Source organism: Ixodes scapularis, unplaced genomic scaffold, assembly GCF_016920785.2.
Source record: "Ixodes scapularis isolate PalLabHiFi unplaced genomic scaffold, ASM1692078v2 PGA_scaffold5__190_contigs__length_132052651, whole genome shotgun sequence".
NCBI lineage: Eukaryota > Metazoa > Arthropoda > Arachnida > Ixodida > Ixodidae > Ixodes > Ixodes scapularis.
The window spans coordinates 131,481,020-131,499,392 of NW_024609880.1; the positions used below are offsets into that span (position 1 = coordinate 131,481,020).

General features: G+C 47.7%; 1 protein-coding gene across 3 annotated transcripts in view; it reads left to right on the top strand.

Annotated features, from left to right (window-relative positions):
• The window catches only part of LOC8023813 (dual oxidase maturation factor 2), a 170,600-nt gene that overhangs the window by 138,535 nt on the left and 13,692 nt on the right, over nt 1–18,373 (top strand). For all 3 annotated transcript variants that reach the window (XM_029978254.4, XM_029978255.4, XM_029978253.4), the window contains exons 5-7: nt 10,627–10,780; nt 11,514–11,725; nt 15,996–16,165. In XM_029978254.4, coding sequence (XP_029834114.1) covers nt 10,627–10,780; nt 11,514–11,725; nt 15,996–16,165 — 536 coding nt within the window. The remainder of the gene's footprint in view (nt 1–10,626; nt 10,781–11,513; nt 11,726–15,995; nt 16,166–18,373) is intronic.

Below are 18,373 nucleotides of genomic sequence, written 5' to 3' on the forward strand. Positions count from 1 at the left end.
TTACAAAGGGTATAGCCCTTAGCATCCATCCATCCGGTGTTCCATTGTTATGGCCGTATGGTCTTTGCGCCAGATAATAGAGGCCTTCTTGTGGCTGAGGAAGGTAGAAGTTGAAGGTACTTTCAAGCGGAGGATATTCGAGGCCCGTACTTTCGAGATGCCGATACAACACGGCGCACGATTGAGATACAACGACTGCCTGCGTAAGCGTTTCTTTCCAAAGTGTGGCCCAATCAATCCCTTCGCAGAAGTTTGGCTTTTGCAAAGGAATTGATAGCGGAAATTCTATTAGGGGGCTTATGGGTCCCAGGTTTGTACTGGTCAGTTGTGATGTTCATACCTTGATACTGAAACAAATCAAGAGATAATTTTGAGATTAAAGATTAAAACAGCCCAAGGACACGGACAAGAACAAGAAGGTAGACAAACAAGGCGCTGACTTACAACTGAAGTTTATTCGTTCTAACAGCGAGTATAAATACTGTATTGTCACAACAAACAAACATGAATAAAAAGCTTGATCTGGATGCCACGTGCTCACTAGCCATCGCTATGCACTGTCACTGTGTGTCTAAATAGGAACGTTCCTTATCTGATAAAGATAGTGACGGAGGGCTGACCACAGTTTTGCCCCAATCTTCCAATTTCCCGCGCCTCAATGATTTCCCGAGTGAGTTTGTCTTTATTTTTCCTAACCACTTCACACTTGTCAAAGACGCGAGCGCAGCAACAGTCTCGGCAGTGCAGGCCAAGGTGACCTGACACAACTCTAAACACGTTATACTTGTGCTCCCGCAGCCGATCATTGAGGCATCGCCCCGTTTGCCCGACGTATCTCCTGCCACACGAGGGGGGAATAGAGTACACTACTCCCTCCACACAGTCTACGAATTGGTCCTGGTGTTTTTTGGTGCAACCCTGCTCGTCTTTAGAACAGGAGTTCACTTTCTGCACAGCCCAGACAGCCTCTCCGGAGCCGAAAAAACCACATCAACACCAACCCTACGGCCAACTTTCTTAAGGTTGTGAGATATCTTATGCAGGTATGGTAAGACAGTTACTTTTTTGTTAACCCTACGAGCCTGCTGGGTAGTTTCCTCACGTCCTTTCTTAAGTAAGCTCTCAGCAACTGTCGTCAACAGGTAAGACGGATATCCCGCATGTCTGAGCCTTGCTGCTTGTGTGTCGAAGCTTTCTTTCAACCTGTGGGGTTAACAAAAAAGTAACTGTTTTACCATACCTGCATAAGATATCTCACAACCTTAAGAAAGTTGGCCGTAGGGTTGGTGTTGATGTGGTTTTTTCGGCTCCGGAGAGGCTGCCTGGGCTGTGCAGAAAGTAAACTCCTGTTCTAAAGACGAGCAGGGTTGCACCAAAAAACACCAGGACCAATTCGTAGACTGTGTGGAGGGAGTAGTGTACTCTATTCCCCCCTCGTGTGGCAGGAGATACGTCGGGCAAACGGGGCGATGCCTCAATGATCGGCTGCGGGAGCACAAGTATAACGTGTTTAGAGTTGTGTCAGGTCACCTTGGCCCGCACTGCCGAGACTGTTGCTGCGCTCGCGTCTTTGACAAGTGTGAAGTGATTAGGAAAAATGAAGACAAACTCACTCGGGAAATCATTGAGGCGCGGGAAATCGGAAGATTGGGGCAAAACTGTGGTCAGCCCTCCGTCACTATCTTTATCAGATAAGGAACGTTCCTATTTAGACACACAGTGACAGTGCATAGCGATGGCTAGTGAGCACGTGGCATCCAGGTCAAGCTTTTTATTCATGTTTGTTTGTTGTGACAATACAGTATTTATACTCGCTGTTAGAACGAATAAACTTCAGTCGTAAGTCAGCGCCTTGTTTGTCTACCTTCTTGTTCTTGTCCGTGTCCTTGGGCTGTTTTAATCTTTAGTCATGAAATACCCCACTAGCCCAAACTTCTACTATAATGTTGAGGTGATCGAAGAACCAATTCTCATCTGTCATTGACGTGCGAAGGCGACGGTGCCCGATGAAATGTGAAGTCATGACCGTCATTAGTTTGTCGAAAGTTGCTTCTTGAGTCACCAGATGGATGGGATTAGAGCTCCCGTATACGTTCCCTACGGAAGCCAGAGCTCATCCCCGTAGTGCCGGCTTTCCTGCGCAGTCCGGGAATCTGCTCGTCACGTGACTGAATTCAGCGGATAGCGGCGCTGCGCGTGGTGGCACGCGGCGCGCTCCTTCTCCTGCTTTCCTGGAAAACAGGGAAGGAGGAGGAGGCAAAAGCAGGGGAACACACGCCGTGCGAAGCGTCCGTATCGGTGGCTTTCCTGCACGGCACTTGGATTCTGCTCCTCACGTGATCGGATTTCGGCGAATAGCAGCGCGGCGGCACTTGGCAAAAAACCCCGCGAAACTATGGCTTCCGTAGGGAGCCTATACAGTATATCCCTAAATGGGATGAATTTCGGAGAGGGGCTATAGCGAAAGCTAATCACCCGCCCCATCACCTTTTTTTATTTTTTTTTTTTTTTTTTATAGTGATGGGGCGAAATTTTTTTCCGAGACAGGTTTCGGAAAGAATGGCTGAACCTCGGTGTATTTCGAAGAGGTTCGGACAGTTTCGGAGCCTCGCCAGACTGGCCACCTTATCGAACGTTGCAACTTATTTAATAAAACAATCTTATAAACCACATTAAGTAATTAAAATTTTACAAATAAATTCTTAATTTAACAAAATAGGCTCGTTCAGATAAAATATGATATACTGAGAAATAAAATCGGACAACACGACACAAAATATTGAGATTTTACGTCGTTGGTCAAAATTATTTCGGTTTCACAACAAGAGTTACTTCGGCACGTCACCAAAACGAAGCGGGCAAGTAGGTGAAATCAATGATCACAAATCGCAACGTTCGTTTTCATCGCATGAGTAGCTCGACGACGTGTATGGTGTTTGTTCCAAGCGCCGGAAACGTTGCGGTTGACACAACACAGGTGGCATGTGGAAGTGAATGCGTCGCAAGGCCTCTGGACATCCGTGTTATAGAATATGCCCACATGCTGCCCGAGACAACCTGTAAACATTGTAAATCTATAGGTACAGTTGGTTCCAAGGAACTTCTTGAGTGTACCAGCAACGGGTCATCACCAACGCGGGTGCCTGTGTAGGATGTTGACACATGTCTGCTCGTATGTCATACGTACCGGATTTGCCAGGCCACAGTAAGCACCAGGTATATAGTCCGTAAAGGCAAAGGTGTGATATAAAAGAAAAGTTTCTTCTTAGATCCCGGTGCATAATTTGTCATTCACAAAATCCGTAACGTCTCCTCAATGAACACGCAAAAAAAAAAAAAAAAAAGTCCTTATAGTCAGCGCGTGCAGATAGTCCGCACCGCGTAAAATTTTAACTTTCAAACGTGTATAGCCCCGAAAATTTCGGTAAACTGGTCCTTCTGAGCTGGAGATTCGTAGCGGGAAGGCGAACAAACGATTTCCAGAGTGGAAATGAAATCGCTGACCACACTGATCAGTCCAGCGTTGTTTGTGACCGGAATGTTCGGGAGGCGTACACCCAGAGCTCTGACACTTGGACACGCGCCAGCTACCAGAGAGCTTGACCATAGAGAAAGCTCCGCTTCTTGAGCTCCCGCCGTCCGTTTGGCCGTCACTTCGAGCACGGATCAAGAACGCGCTCGATGGTCGACGCGCCCGCAAGCTGGAGCCTGGGATCGTAAGATCTACGAAGATCCCCCGCACACCGCAGGCAACCTATTGTCTAAAATAAACGGAAATTCTAACAAAATTTCGGTCTGTATCAAGGTCTAGGGTCTTCTAAACACTCACAAGGAACACGAAACCAGAAGGAACAACGCCATTTTGGCCAGATAGCGACCAAACTGCCTAAACCCCGAAACAATCGAAATTGCACCCTAAAGTTTCGGCATCTTCCGAATTTTCCGGAGTTTCGCCCCGTCGCTGTGTAAAACTATGCGGAGAGCAAATCGTCTGCTCCTCGCGCAGGGGTTGCTCTGACGTCATAACGACGCCGAGTTCCGATGAGCTCTGATCAACGTTGCTAGAACCACTCAGTTGGGAAACTGCCATAGAGCCTGCTCTGAAAACGTGGCACCGATCCGTACTCGAGAACCGGGCTAATGGCGATCGCAACGCCGCCATTTTGTTTCCGGAGCGGCCGCTCGGGGAACTGCACGGCTGCTTGTATTGGTTCGGGAGTACCGCATTCGATAGCGCCCGCTGCGCCTGTTCTATTTTGGCTGCAATCGGCCACGAGGGTGCCGAAACATATACGTTGGAGGGGGTTTCAGCGATGCCAACCCCCGTCTCCTAAGCGGACGCGACGCGAATTACTTTCGAAATTGGGACTCACCCAAGTCGGAACGAGCTACCCGCGATCACCGGTGAGACGCGGCTGGTATAAGAACAATATTAATGGTGCCGCAAAACCTCGTAAACTGAATAATTTAGAAAACATCACGCGCCTGCTATTTTGTACCAATCACCAATAAACGATACTACAAAAAGTGTTTTTCAGAGGCGGAGCTCTTTAGGGTCTAGCCTTGTCCGTCCGGCGTTCGTGCTCACACCGACCTTCCTTGTATCCCATTAATAAACTGTCTGCAGACGTTTATGTGTGATTAGTGGGATACCAGGAAGGACTGTCTCTCGTATTAGCGGCGCCACCGCGGCGCACCCGGCCCCCAGACGTCCTTCGACTGAAAAAAAGACACTGTTTGCCAGACGACCGCGCTCGGCTGACCATGACATAAGAGGCTTTATCGCGGTGCCGAATGTCGCCTTCACGCAGGCCGCCTTCGAGGTCCTCTTGCAGTGCCGAAGAGCGCCGGTTCTCGTAGACACAGACTCGAGCGGTCAGTCAGTGATGGAAACTGGGCACCATTAGACAGCCGCCGGGCACGGAGGCTCGCTGGCCCCGCGCGCGATGCGTGCTCCACGACTCGAGACGGCCGGAAACAAAACGGACTTGGTCTCGATTTCGGCTACAGCCAGTGTTGCCCAAGCGCGGCTGCACGCCTCCCTCTGTCCCAGGCGGCGCCCTCGGCCCGATGCCTCCCCGCGGCGCGGGCCGTCGTTTACATACCGTCGACGGGTCCACGCGCGGCGCTGCAGCGCGTTTCCCGGTTGCGTTTTCGGGGTAACTACTTGGCCTCCTCGCGGGCCAGCAGCCGACGGGTGCAGCTTCGCAGACGCTGATGGATAAGCATCGTCAGATCGATCGGCACGATAAGCGGCCCCCGACAAATAGCCTTGCTCCCGTCTCGCTCTCCAAACAACCGAGGTCTTTCGTCGGCGCCCAAAGAGCCAAGCGAGGTTCTGACGCAACACGCCAACTTTGCTTACGGGCCAAAGCGTAACCATTTCCAAGCGCTTTTTCTTGAATATAACTTAGCGTTAGATCACGCCTTTTTAACGTGATGCGAGGGGGAATTGTAGTAGACCGTTTCCGCAGCCCGCTAAGCACCCGGATAGCGCTCCGTAATCCGCCACAAGACCTTGAACTATGCAGAGAAGGCTGGCGGCGGGCATGCGCAGCTGCGGCATTTTCTTTACGGATATCGTAGCGGAGAAGAAAAACGGTCTACTACAATTCCCTAGTGTTTCGTGATAAATAACCCATCCCGATACGGGTTGACGCAAGAACAGGTATTACTTCATGAGCGGGTGATTTCATAGGCATGTAAACTTTCCTAACCGTGCTCGATGGTGAAGTCACGTAGGGAGAAAAAGGTAGTACTCGTCAAGCTGCATTTGCGCAGCTTTTTTCCTCTGTCTCCTTCCATCATGTAATGTGATGGAGAAATAAACATTTATTTATTAATATTTATTTATTTATAGTAAAGCAAGCGAGCTGGTTGTTGTTAGGTGTACTAAACCCCGAGGCAGGGGACAAAAAAAGGAACACAGGCATGTTGATACCTCCCCTTTTTGTCCTCCGCCGCAAGTGTGTAAAGCTGAAAATGTGTATGCTGATTCATGTCACCTTATGCCAGCGTGCAGCCGACTCTATACGAGCTGATGGTGGCAATCCCCTTACAAAAAACTGTGGTGCTTTTCTGGTGAAAGGCTGTTGAAAAAATTCATCGGAGGATATAAGATGTCAATAGCTTTTCATCTGACTTTCTATAGCTTTTCTGTTGAATTTCTTTTAAATATTGCTCCACTTTTTAATAAAAAAAAAGTAAAGAGACTTTCTGTCGCCTCCAAGATGCTTTTACTGTAGCTTTTCAACTGAGAAGCTACAGCCGTTTAAAAAATGTTTATAGCTTAGTTATTCATTCAACGAAGTTTGAGAAGGTTACTACGGCTTTCCGATCTGCTCCTAATTGGCTGCAGCAAAATAACGTAAAAAGAACACACGTAAATTTGTTATTTCCTTTTGGATTTTGTTATGAAATGGTGTCCCTGTGGTATTTTAAAGCGCTGCATACATCTTACAGCTACACATTAGAAACGAACACAAACACCACGAAGCACTGAACAGCTGACTCACAGTCCCGTTGACTGCTCCAGAGCCTTTTATGGCCTACATATTGAAGGTAATCATTTGGCCGGTGACCACCTCGGCACTTATTAAGGTCCCAGTTATCCGATCTCCTTCTCAGGAGTCTGTCAAAGCGAATATAGTGTTTCGCAGTTCGTGGACGATATCTCTCACTAAAAAGCTTCGGTACAACTAATAATAATTCGAAGCAGTCGCTAAAACAACATCCAGAAATACGGCTTCTAGAATAAATGTTATCGCTTCTTTGCATAGCACCACTCAGGATGAAGCGAGTCAAGGCAGTTTCTCCACTTTAAAGTAGTTATTTTGCTTTCCTTTACTTGTTGACTAGTTTAACATGGCCATTGAAGTCATGGTTACTTCAGAACAACAGGGCGTGTCTTCCGAACGCCTGGCCTCCAGCACGCGCCCCATGCCTTCCGTCGTGCTTTGACTGCACGCGCGCGCTCGAGGTGCACGAACGCCGAAGCGTTGTCAAGGGTAGTAGGCTCGCGCCCGAGGCGGGACAAATGAAGCTGCTCCCTACCGTTCTCACCTTGTCAGAGGCTATTGAGAAGCTTCGTGACTTTTGACATTTAGTCCAGGTGTGTTCAATAAAAAGTCAGCAGAAAGTCTGTAGCTTTTCTATGGACACCAACTACAGAAAGTCAACTGAACATTTTCAACAATAAGTAAACAGAACGTCTGCAGTCATTCTGATAACAATGTCAACAGGAAGTCAGAAGAAAAAAAAAAATCCCCGTAAAGTTAATAGTAAGTCGTAAGCTTTTTTTGTTTTTTTTACTCGGGCTGAAGATAATCATCAGAAAAGTTTCAACGTAAAATGAACAAACTTTCTGTTGACCATGTCAACAGGAGGTCAAAGTCAAAAGAAAGTAATCAGAGTCAACAAGAAGTCAACACGTTTTCAATAAGAGGTCAACAATCATTTTTATAGGGGTAAGCTACAAAAGCGCTGTGTCACGACATTCGTCATCTTTGTGTGGGTGTGCTGTGACCGGCTGAACCAACCAAGCCCAATACACCGATCTCAGCAGCCAGTTTGACTATGCCACCGCCGCTGCAATGCGTCGAGGAAGTCTCCTTGCGCTTGTGGAAACCTCGCTGGGGCGCATGTAGAGCACAAGACGGCACAAGCCCTCGGAAGCATGGCCGTCTGCCTCCCGTGAACTAAAGTTATGACGGCGTCATGCACGCGCCAAACGCTTAGTGAGGTTGATCTATTAATGCGCCGTGACCTTGCGCCGCTAGCTCTATCGGCTCCTCGAGGGTGACAGATTATGAACCGCGTCTTGAGCCCGCCACATAACCTATAGGTTATGTGGCGGGCTCAAGACGCTGTCGGGACACCGCCCAGGACCATATATGGTCCTGGGCGGTGTCCCGACAGGGCCACTCCCATCAGATTCGCTCACTACGTGTACCCGCAGGCGGAGTGCGAGGATGATATTATGAAATAAGTTATAATATATATATATATATATATATATATATATATATATAGTCAAGTCCGTTTATAACGAACATTAGGAAACGCTACGATCAGTTCGATATAGCAACTAATTCGATATAGCAAAAACCATTTACAACAAACTTTCACGATACGTTGGTTGTAAGGCGAGAGCTTCCCTTTCTTTCTTATCTCCTCGCTTCCGTCTTGTGACAAATACAATGCGCTGAAAAGTTTTCTTTTTCTTTTTTTTTTTTTATGCGTGCGGTGTATTTCTGAGTCGCTTCTCTTCGTAGGCAACAATTTTAGGATTAAAAAAAAAGTTTTTTTGTGCATTCGTGCAGTGTATTTTTTAGCTTTTTCCCCTTCTGAATCGCTTCTCTTCGCTCAATTTTGTTCCCAACTTGAACTTTTGGAATTTTCTTTCTTTCCTACTTTCTTAGGGGGGGAAGGGACAGGCTAGAAGACGATTGTTCGCGCGTTTTTGGAAGAATTCCCGGAGGGAAAAAAGGTTCGATATCCGTCATTATGTTCTTCGTTATAAAAAGTACTTTTTACATGCAATTTTATTTAAATTTTTTGTGAGTTCGATATCGGCAATAATTCGCTGTACGTGGGTTCGTTCTAAACGGGGTTTCGCTGTATATATATATATACAGGGTGTTTCACAAAACGTGGACGAATTCGATATTGCGAAAATTACGCGTCGCAACAAGTCTTGTGTCGTTGTGGTCCTGGGCCAGGGGCCTATTTAGGCAAAATTACTGAAGTCCCAGATAATTAGGTTCTTCATTATTTTTGCTTAACTAACTTTTTTTAATATTGCACTCAACCTCTGCTGCGCTGTCATCGCGCGACGCAGCAGAGGCTGGTTGCACTATCTCTCCACGGGGCGCGGTGCCGCCGGGACCGAGATGCGCTCCGATAGCCAACCGAAACTTAAAAACCCGTCAAATTTGTGCGGTTTCACAGAAAGCCGTTCGGCAATTTGTTGATTTAGTGTTTTTCGATGATGCTGAGCAATTTTCTAATTCAGATCATGCCCTTAAACACAATATTAAAAAAGTTAATTACGCAAAAATAATTAACAACCTAATTATCCTGGACTTTAATAATTTTCCTAAATAGGCCCTTGCCCAGTACCAACACGACACGAGCCTTTTTTTGTCGCGACGCGTAGTTTTCGCAATATCGAATTTGTCCACCTGTCGTGAAACACCATATATATATATATATATATAGTATGTGTGTGTGTGTGTGTTTATTTTCGTACAGCATAATGTTTGTGGATTACAGGGGAAAGCTGAAATCGCCGCTGTCGCTAGGCTGATCCTCGACGAAAGGCGTTAGCGTGTAGCGCAGGGGTTCCGACGAAGGGTGGGACTTTCCAACCTCGCAACGGTTCGCGTACTGTTAACTGTCTTCGGGGTGTCAGTTTCTTCCCCCCGGGCCTGGGCGGTTTCGGATGCAGCCAGCACAGCTTCTCTCGATCGCCGCCTACGATCTGTCGTCTTCGAAGAGACCATTTTTGCGTGTCGGCGGTTTCGCGCAAGCGGCGTCGTCGCTGCTCCTCGGTTTTCCGTTGAGCTGGCGAGAAGACCGCGGAGGAACAGTGAGCATAACGAGTGAACGAACATAGCGGGAAGAGCACAGCGGGAACAGCGCTCCTCACGAAAGCAGTCCAAACGAAAGACGGCTCCATGTACCGGGACAACAAACGCATTTCAAAGCTACGCTGGTTCGACGATCCGATGAAGCCAATGAAGCAGTGCCAAAAGTGTCATATATGAGCTCGGTCAGCGGCCAAAAGGGCACAGGACAAAGCGCGGGATCGTTCAGATGTGCCTGATGGCTCGGTGATGGCCAACGAAGTTGCTGATGGCTTTAGTCTCAGAGAGCAGACGCTCAAGGGCCGCCGTGACAGTGCACTTTTGGCGCTGTTTGATTGGCTCGTTACGTCGGCTGCGCCTAAAGGGAATATCGGCTGGACTGGCCCCTTCAGGGCGCCTCAACAAGTGCTAATGGACGAGAAACGAGTATACTTCCGCAGAAGAGGAATCCACAGTTTGTAAAATAGTGCGCGCCGCCTATCGCGCAACGCCCGAAACTTGGACATTTTGGGTGCGAGGCTGGAAAGTGGTTGGGATACAACTAGGCTTCGCGATGCATGGTTCGGCCCGATACATGTGGGGCGTAAAGCTCGTGCACGCAGTCTGTTCCAAGCATTGCCTCTAGACCCTGATTGAATAGTGTGAAAAATTCCCTAGGAGCGTACAAAATTAACGTGCCCTCGACAAAATACCCGCGGCAGATCCGGCAGTGGTCGTTCGGCTGCCATGGTGAGCCGTCCGTGTTCCTTCTCCTCACGGCAGCTATCCAAGCCTCTATGTTCGCAGGATGATGCCTGGCCGACGGAAATCTAAAAAGCTTGGCGTTCTCTTTACCGTCAAAGTAATTCGCGCAACCATACGCAACACAGTGCGCCGGCATGGCGACAAACAAAGGGATTCGCGAGCTTTCTTCGTCCTCCCTTCCGTACCTCTGTCGCAACCTAACCAAACAGGGGGCGCTAGCAACAAGCTCTCCTCGCGCATGCGCAGTAGCTTTTTTTGCAAATCGTGGAACTGAGCGTGCTCTTGGTGCCCGCAGCGACGCAGATCCAGAAGGACTACCGGGAGGCGCTGGTCAAGGGCCTTCCTTTCCCAATACTCACGATCGCCGAGTACCTGAGTCAGGACCTCGAGGGCTTCTGCTGGGGTCGGAGGTACCGCTTGGCCGGCTACTACGCTTTCGCCCTGCTTTGGTAAGGACAACGGCGCTCACCGTTTCGTGCTCACTTACAAACTCGTGCGATGTCACGTCAAAGCTCACGTGAGGCCTTTGATTGGCTACCAGTCGACAGACGCCTACGGTATGCCTAGCAGCCAGTCGAAAACGGCCGCGTCACGTGGCCCTATTCACGGCCGTCGTCTCCTGCCTCGTGATGCAGGCAGGCGGCTCTCAGCGTGTTTCAAGTCAGGTCTGCGCAGCTCATTCATCCCACAGAAGACACGCTGTGCACACATGAAATGGACGCGCCTGAAACGTCTGCGGAGCGCCTCAACTATCCAACATGTCTGCAAACATTGTCGTATGTGGACAGTGTCTCCAGACTGTATTGGCAGTGTCCCTTCAAGGCTGTCATCTTTCCGTCCTATTCACAAACACCGACAAAAACTTATAGAAAAAAAAAACCTTCGGGTTTTATTTTTTTATGCGAAAGGAAACCTTTGTTTGGACTGAGCTATCTGCCCGCTATCGTCAGCCGCCAGGTGCTTTGTCATTGAGATAAGAACACACCTGCGTGGAATGGGTAACTTATTTCATCGATGAATGCCTTATAATTATTTATTTATTTATTAGTTTCTGAGCCTAGAGCGTGCCTGTAGGATGAACGACGTCGAAGCGAGGCCCCTTTGTACCCGTGCTCGCGCCCCATGAAAGCTCTCGGCAGGAAGTTCGTTCGGGTCCGCTCTGAGGCCTGTCCGGGTTCGCAGGACGGCATTCGCACTGTGGCTGCTGATGAACGTGCTGCTGTGTGCCGTGCCGCGGTATGGCGCCTACGCCATGCAGCTGACCGGAGCGCTGATGCTGCTCAGCAACGCCATCTACACGCTGCTGATGCCTCGCAAGCCGCTGGTGATCCCGTTCCAGGGAGGTCTGCTCCGCTTCAGCTTCGGCTGGTGCTTCTGGGCCGTCATGGGCGCCGGTGAGTGAGGAAGCGGTAGGCCTAGCGAGCACCACGTGTCGCAAACTCTGCGCATCACCTTTAGTGTGTAGTGGACGAAATGCCTTAGGCCGTGTGTTTATCCTCCTACGCAGTCTCATCCCGCAGTTCGCGTTTTAGCTTTCAGTAACTTATCCACACCCTCCTTGTCTTATACTTGCTGTCGCGCAGCCGGCATGGCATCTGGCCCGAGTAAGACTCGTGAGTGAACACGCCATTGTTCGCGTTGGAACATATTTTACCTTAAAGCTACTGAAAAAACGAAAGACGTTCACAATCCCCTGTAACGTCGAATTAGAGCGCAGCTGTCGAGGAGGAGGAGGCGAAGGTACGAGAGGAGGGTATGCCCCTCCTCCTCATCCGTACCTCCCTCCTTTCCTTCTCCCCTGCCATTTAGCAGGAAATTTTCACTAAAGATCCCGCTAAATTTAGCGGGCATTTTTTTTCGGCTAAATTTAGCGGGAATGTTTTTCCGCTAAATTTTTCCGCTAAGAGTTTAGCATGGAATCGAGGAATTTTTTTCGCTGCATTTAGCAGGAATTTTTTCCGCTTAATTAAGCGGGGAATTTTTTTCCGCTAAGTTAAGCCTGGAAGCGAGGAATTTTTTCCGCTAAATTTACCGGGGAATTTACCCATAATGCAACACGCGGTGACGTCACACGTAACGTCCCATAGGGCAACGCGTGGTTACGCTGACGCCGCTCAAGCCGAAAACGTGCGCCTAAGAGCTGCGCTCTAAATCTACGACCAGCTCATTTATAATTACGCCCGCACTCGTGTTGACGCCTTAAAGGGTATTCGGCGATTTTTTTAGTCACCCCAACTAACCATATTTTCTGAATCCGCAGCGTTTACCCTTCCCTGTATGCTATATAGTATCGCGAAACTCATAACAGTTATTGTGAAATCGGCAAATGAAAACGTTGCAAAAACCAACATTCAAATATACCCGCACATTTCAGTACCGTGACGTCAGTGGCGGGCACGCTTGCAAGGCGAGCAAGCAGTCAAAAAAAGAGACTATGCCAATCATTTGTTCCGTGCTGGGGCGCGGGTACTGGAACGAGCTTCCAAAGCATTCATTTGACAGCATGAAATTGCTCGTAATTATTTGGGAATAAAATCAGAGTGGACCTATGCCTTCCACTGGCGTCACGTTTTCACCGTTGCCAGTGGAGACTTCCAGTTTGGAAAACACGGTAAGGATCAATATTGTAAACGTAGTTAGTGGTGTTATGAACATTTTTGATAGGTGCAGCTTTGCTCTCAGGTACACCTATGAAGAGCCTAGGGAAGGCATCTTACAATTTTTGGACCTTTCGCTCTCACTTGGCACCAACCAATTATGCTGGTCCTTACCCACGCTCCAAAAAGGGCAATTTACCTTACGCATCTGCACATTCAAAAATTGTAAAAAGGGGTATCGCACTTTCATGTCTTGGCTCTGCTCTAAAAGAATATTGTTTTCATTGTATTAAGGACAGCTTTAATGCCCAAATTCAAAGACTCCTGTCTTCCGGGTTTCCTGGGCCGGTGTTAAGTGAAGTGGTGCGTGTCTTGGTTAAAAAATAAAAAGTAAGAGCTAGGCGAGATGTTGAAGAAAAAGAAAAAAAACGGGTGGTAGTGGTACCGTACTTACACAAGGTATCGCATAACCTAAAACATGTAGTAGCTCAACGTTATGGCGTAGCGGTAAATTGTCTGCCTCCCCCCCCCCCCCCCCCCCCCAAAAGAAAAAAAAAAATGGCCCAAATTTGTTGAAAGGTTTATCTCGGCATAGAAAAAGTATCAAGTGACAGAAAAAACATGTCTCACCGTTTGTGGCCTGTACCTCGTGCGTGGTGTACAGCATCCATGTGGTAGAACTTATGTCGGACAGACAGGACGGTGCATTGACAACAGGCTTCGTGAACATTCCCTATCACTTAGATCCAACGTAGATGGTCACTTGCCTTTACACTGTCGTAATTGTTCATCTAGTTCAGCTCTGGCTAACAGTATAGGTAGATATAAGGAAGACGTTACCAGAGAAATTTATGAGGCGTTTATTTGCAGGGTTTGGGGGAGCGCTGCGTGAGCCAGCCATCAGTGGCTTTATCACAAAAATAAATATCCTTTTTAAAGCGTTCTCAAGCTATCGCCTCGCGCTCCGGAGTTCGCTAGCCATTAGCAAGTATATTCTCTGTCATGTTCTTTCTTCCTCTCTCTGAAAGCTTTCCTGCCTTCCGTTTTCTTCGACAGTTTCCTAACGTTGTTCGCTGATTTTAATCATGTTGAACCCGTACCAACTAGCCCAGCTCACCACCCTTCTACGGTTATATCACACTCGGATATTTCGAATTATTGTTTATATCAAACAGTCCAAACACCCTCCTGTAAAGATCGTGGCACCCCACGCAAGTAACTTTAGAACTACACGGATGGAGACAACAAATACAATGACTGGACGCTCGGCTGACTTAACCGAACGCGGCGTCAGCATTAGGCTGGAGTTCGTGTTCTCCGGGGATAAGCGGCTCTTTTGTTACCACTCCGGCCTGCATGAACAATGCAGCATGCAGGGTGCCCAACTCAGCACAGAAGCGAAAGCGGGACAAGCTCGCCTCCCTGGCGACTGCTTGCAGGAGAGACCCTGCACCTAGGGTCACTTCGTATATTGTTAGTATTTTTATATCACACTGTGCCCCGCGCTCTATTGAAGAAGATGACATGGACATGCCCACGAAGCCTGTGGGCATGTGCACAGGCCTTTTGTTGGGTAAACACCGAGGCGGGGGGACAACAAATGGGTCAGAGCGCCCCCTATATTTCGGTTTTTGTATCCAACTCCTATGGCGGGGACACTCGATATAGCGAACGAAGCCCGGCCGCCCGTCGCTTTTCCCGCGATCCGATTGCGCCGGTGGCGAGCACATCGCTCGCGTTGCGTGGCTGGCAGACCGCCAAGCCAGCATACACGCGGGAAGAAACGCAGTGAAAGGGCAGTTGTGGGAAAGAAGAGACAATGAACCGTGAAAAAAAAAAAGTGGAGGATGACAAAAGCAAGGGGAAGGGCGCGCGCGAGCGTAGGGAGAGCAGGGAGTGCTCGCTGTCGGAACGGTAGCCTGCACCCTTTCTCTGAACACTACCGATGCCGTGGGACTAACTTTAAAAAAAAAAAGGAAAAAAAAAAAGTCTTCGGCAAGTCGGGTGTGTCGAGAACGGTTGTGCAATCGCACTTTGGGCGCCTTATCTTTGTTTACCTTTTTCTTTTGCCGTTATTGCTTCGCCCATTTTTTTTTTTTTTGCGGCTTGAATTTAGTGAGCTTTTTTGTTGTTTAACTTTGTTCTATAGATCAAAAGTATTTTTTTGCGTCTCTCTTTTTCTTTTTTTTTTTATTATTATTTTTGTGTTTTGTCGTTTGTGCTGTCTGGAGGTTCCGGCCAGGCGCGCCTGGTAAGCGCGGCGGTGCTTGCGGTATCCGCCGCTCCACTGTATTTAGCGGTCCTTGGATGCTCTGTTTGGTAAGCTCCCGTTAGTCGCGACCTTCGGTATTGCAGAGACGCCAGGAAATTTCAACTGGAGCTTAGTCGAACATATTTTTGCATATCAAATTATTGATATATCGAACTATTTTGCGATCCCCTTTGAATTCGATAAATCCGGGTTCGACTATGTCGTTCATAAATTTTTATGTAAACTGTTCGCTTCTTCTTCTTTTTTTGTTTTTGTATATGTTGGTTTTTTATATGATCATTCCTCAATTTTGGCTGTCCCCCTCATGTAATGCATGATCAGATGCGTTTGAGGTAATAAATAAAATGAATGAAACGAAATGCGAAATGTTCATCGAGTCACAGTCCTGCTGCCTGTCGACTTGGAACTGTGACCACGACGACTGCACTGCACAGGTGTTTATGAAGCCGTCGCCCTTCAGGGCGGTGTCAGAGGACGTGGGCCAGAGAGGAAACAATCGCTTGCGCAGCTGGACTTAGACGGTGGAACTTCCGCGGAGGCATTCGGGAAGTTGCCTTCATGAGCAAATTTTCTTTCTATCGAGCTGTTTTTTTTTTTTTTTTTATGATTATTATTAGTACGTTCAATAACGCATTCGAAGGAGTGGCCCCATGTAATTCACGAGGTACACCCGTATCACTTGACATTTATGAAATGTTTTGTTCCACTTCGAAATGAGTGAATTTAGGCAGAGCGGTGCCGGAGATCTCGGCCGGTGAAGTCAGCCGTCGAAGAAGTCCCGCTTTCTTCCTGCAGGTGGCATAGCGGTTCTGTGCGGAGCGCTGGTGGCCGTGCTGGACGTGTGGTTTCCCAACAAGTTCTCCACCATCCTCGAAGTGGACTACGACACGCCGTACAGATACTTCGTCGGGCAGGACTACATTGACCGGAAGCCGAGCACCGTCGCCTCTCAGCTGGGCACCAAGGTCGGTCACTTCGGGGCTCCGTTTGCGAGCTTCCCAACCCTAGACGCGAACAACTTACTGGACGCGTGCGACAAGGCACAGTGGCGTCATGAAGCGGCTCCTAACAGAAGCATTTCGCATAGGCATCGCGTGTAGCAGCCTATCCTATAGTTTCTAATCGATGTTAGCTTGCTTGAGCACAGCGCTGTACGAAACTTTCGGGGCCACAGTTGACGCTAACTTTTTTTTTTCCATGCGCCCGTGAAAAGAGCCGCGATCATCTCAATTCTAGAGTCTACTCGGTCTTCGCCAGTGACCGAAGAACAATCAGATAATAAGAACAAAAAATAATTCTCATGTCGGTGTTATCTCTTTTCATTTCATTTTCATTCATTTGACCCTTATACGCCCAAGTGGTGCTTGACATTTGGGGGGGGGGGGGGGGGGGGGTGCAAAATTGAACTATAAATGAGACAACAAGGATGAACACTAGGTTACTTTTCTAACAATACAAGCATGATGTTAAATGGCGTGGAGAGCGGCAGTGGCAGATCGGAGAGTGCCACCTCGTGGGATGCAAACAGTCTGGCTCCATGGGGCATCACAGTAGGGGGCATGTTGGGAATGAAAAACACAAATAATTATACGAAGGTTCAAAGAGCAATATACACGAGACATAAATATTTTAGCATTATAATAAAGTGCAGGCTACGTAAAAATGCGGTCTATTAAAAAATGAACTAAACACTAAGAGGTTAGTGTTGAATAAAACGTATCGTTAGGAACAATGTTGACTACCGAGGTTGGCAAACCGTTCCAATCCCGTACTGTTTTAGGAAAAAAAGAGTTGATAAAGGGCGTCATTTCTACAGCGGATTTCCTTAACCTTATAAACATCGTTGCGATATGTAATCTGGCGGGTGAGGGTAGGCATTTCTCTCTATCCCAGTCCTACGATAAAATGTGTTATGAAAAAATTTCAATCGGAGGCTCTTCCCTCTAAAGCTTAACTCCTTCCATCCCAGGCTCTGTTTCGCATAGGTCATGCTAAGTAGCCTGACATAAATGTTGATTGATTGATTGATTGAACATGTTTTATTAATAAAAAAGAAGTAAAGCGCGTGCGTAAAACAAAACGGGTAGCCCGGTTATCTATATCTTTTCAAGTTTGGTTGTCGTGAACAGCAGTTTGACGGTCCCTGGCAGGGTTGTAAAGTACCTAGGTACAAGTAACTATAAATCGGTATCTAGGTACTTTTGTTGTACCTGAGGTACAAACCTAGGTACTTTCATTTCTCAGTATCTGTATCTGTATCTTAGGTACATTTTCCAGTAACTTGTAGCTAAGTGAAGTTACTTTTTACAGGTACTTTTATATTCACTTCGTCAAAATCGTAGAAAATACAATATAACATATAACTGAAAATAAATTATAATTACAGTCGTAAAGCAATATAACATCACGTAGTGTTTCCACGCAATAAATCGAACTCAAATTTTGCACTTTACAAAACTGAAAATGTTTGTAAAGAAAAAAAAAAGAAAACTGGGAGGACGATTAACCTTCGCCTTTAAGAGTTGAACGCGATAGGGTTATCGGGCCCCGTTCGCATGGCCTTCTCAATCGCTTCTCTTGAGTCACACAACGATCTGGTTCTTATGATACAACACTCCCGGCGCGATCGAAGAGCTTTTGCCAGTGCTTTGATGCCATTTTACCCCGCAAGGTTTATTTATGTGTTGCTCAGCACGCGCTAACAACACTCGATGCGATAATGCCTTTACCCTGACACAGACAGACATCGATGCACTTTAATGACGGCAGGATCGCAGTGTCATTCCCAAGCCCTCCGTTGCCTAGTCGGTAGCATGTCTGGCTCGCAACCGAAGGGTCGTGGGAGCGATCCTGCGTAAATTCTTCAAATTTTTCTTTAAGGCAAATGAATTAGTTTATCAAGAGGGATCATTTGAAACATGCGGCGACCAATAATTCGTATGTCTTTAACCACCTTCATTCCACGCGTGACGTCACGTTTCACATGAGCGTTGTGGGTTGTTTGAAATTCCCGCGCGAAGTCATGTGGCTGTGACGTCACGACCCTATCGACCATTCAGGAATTTCCCGTCACGCCACCGACGCCACCGACATCCAACGGATTTTCTGTGACACAAGCTCCTAAACGCGCTCGCGTTAAAATATTCTCTTCCTTCCTAAAATCATTGACACCA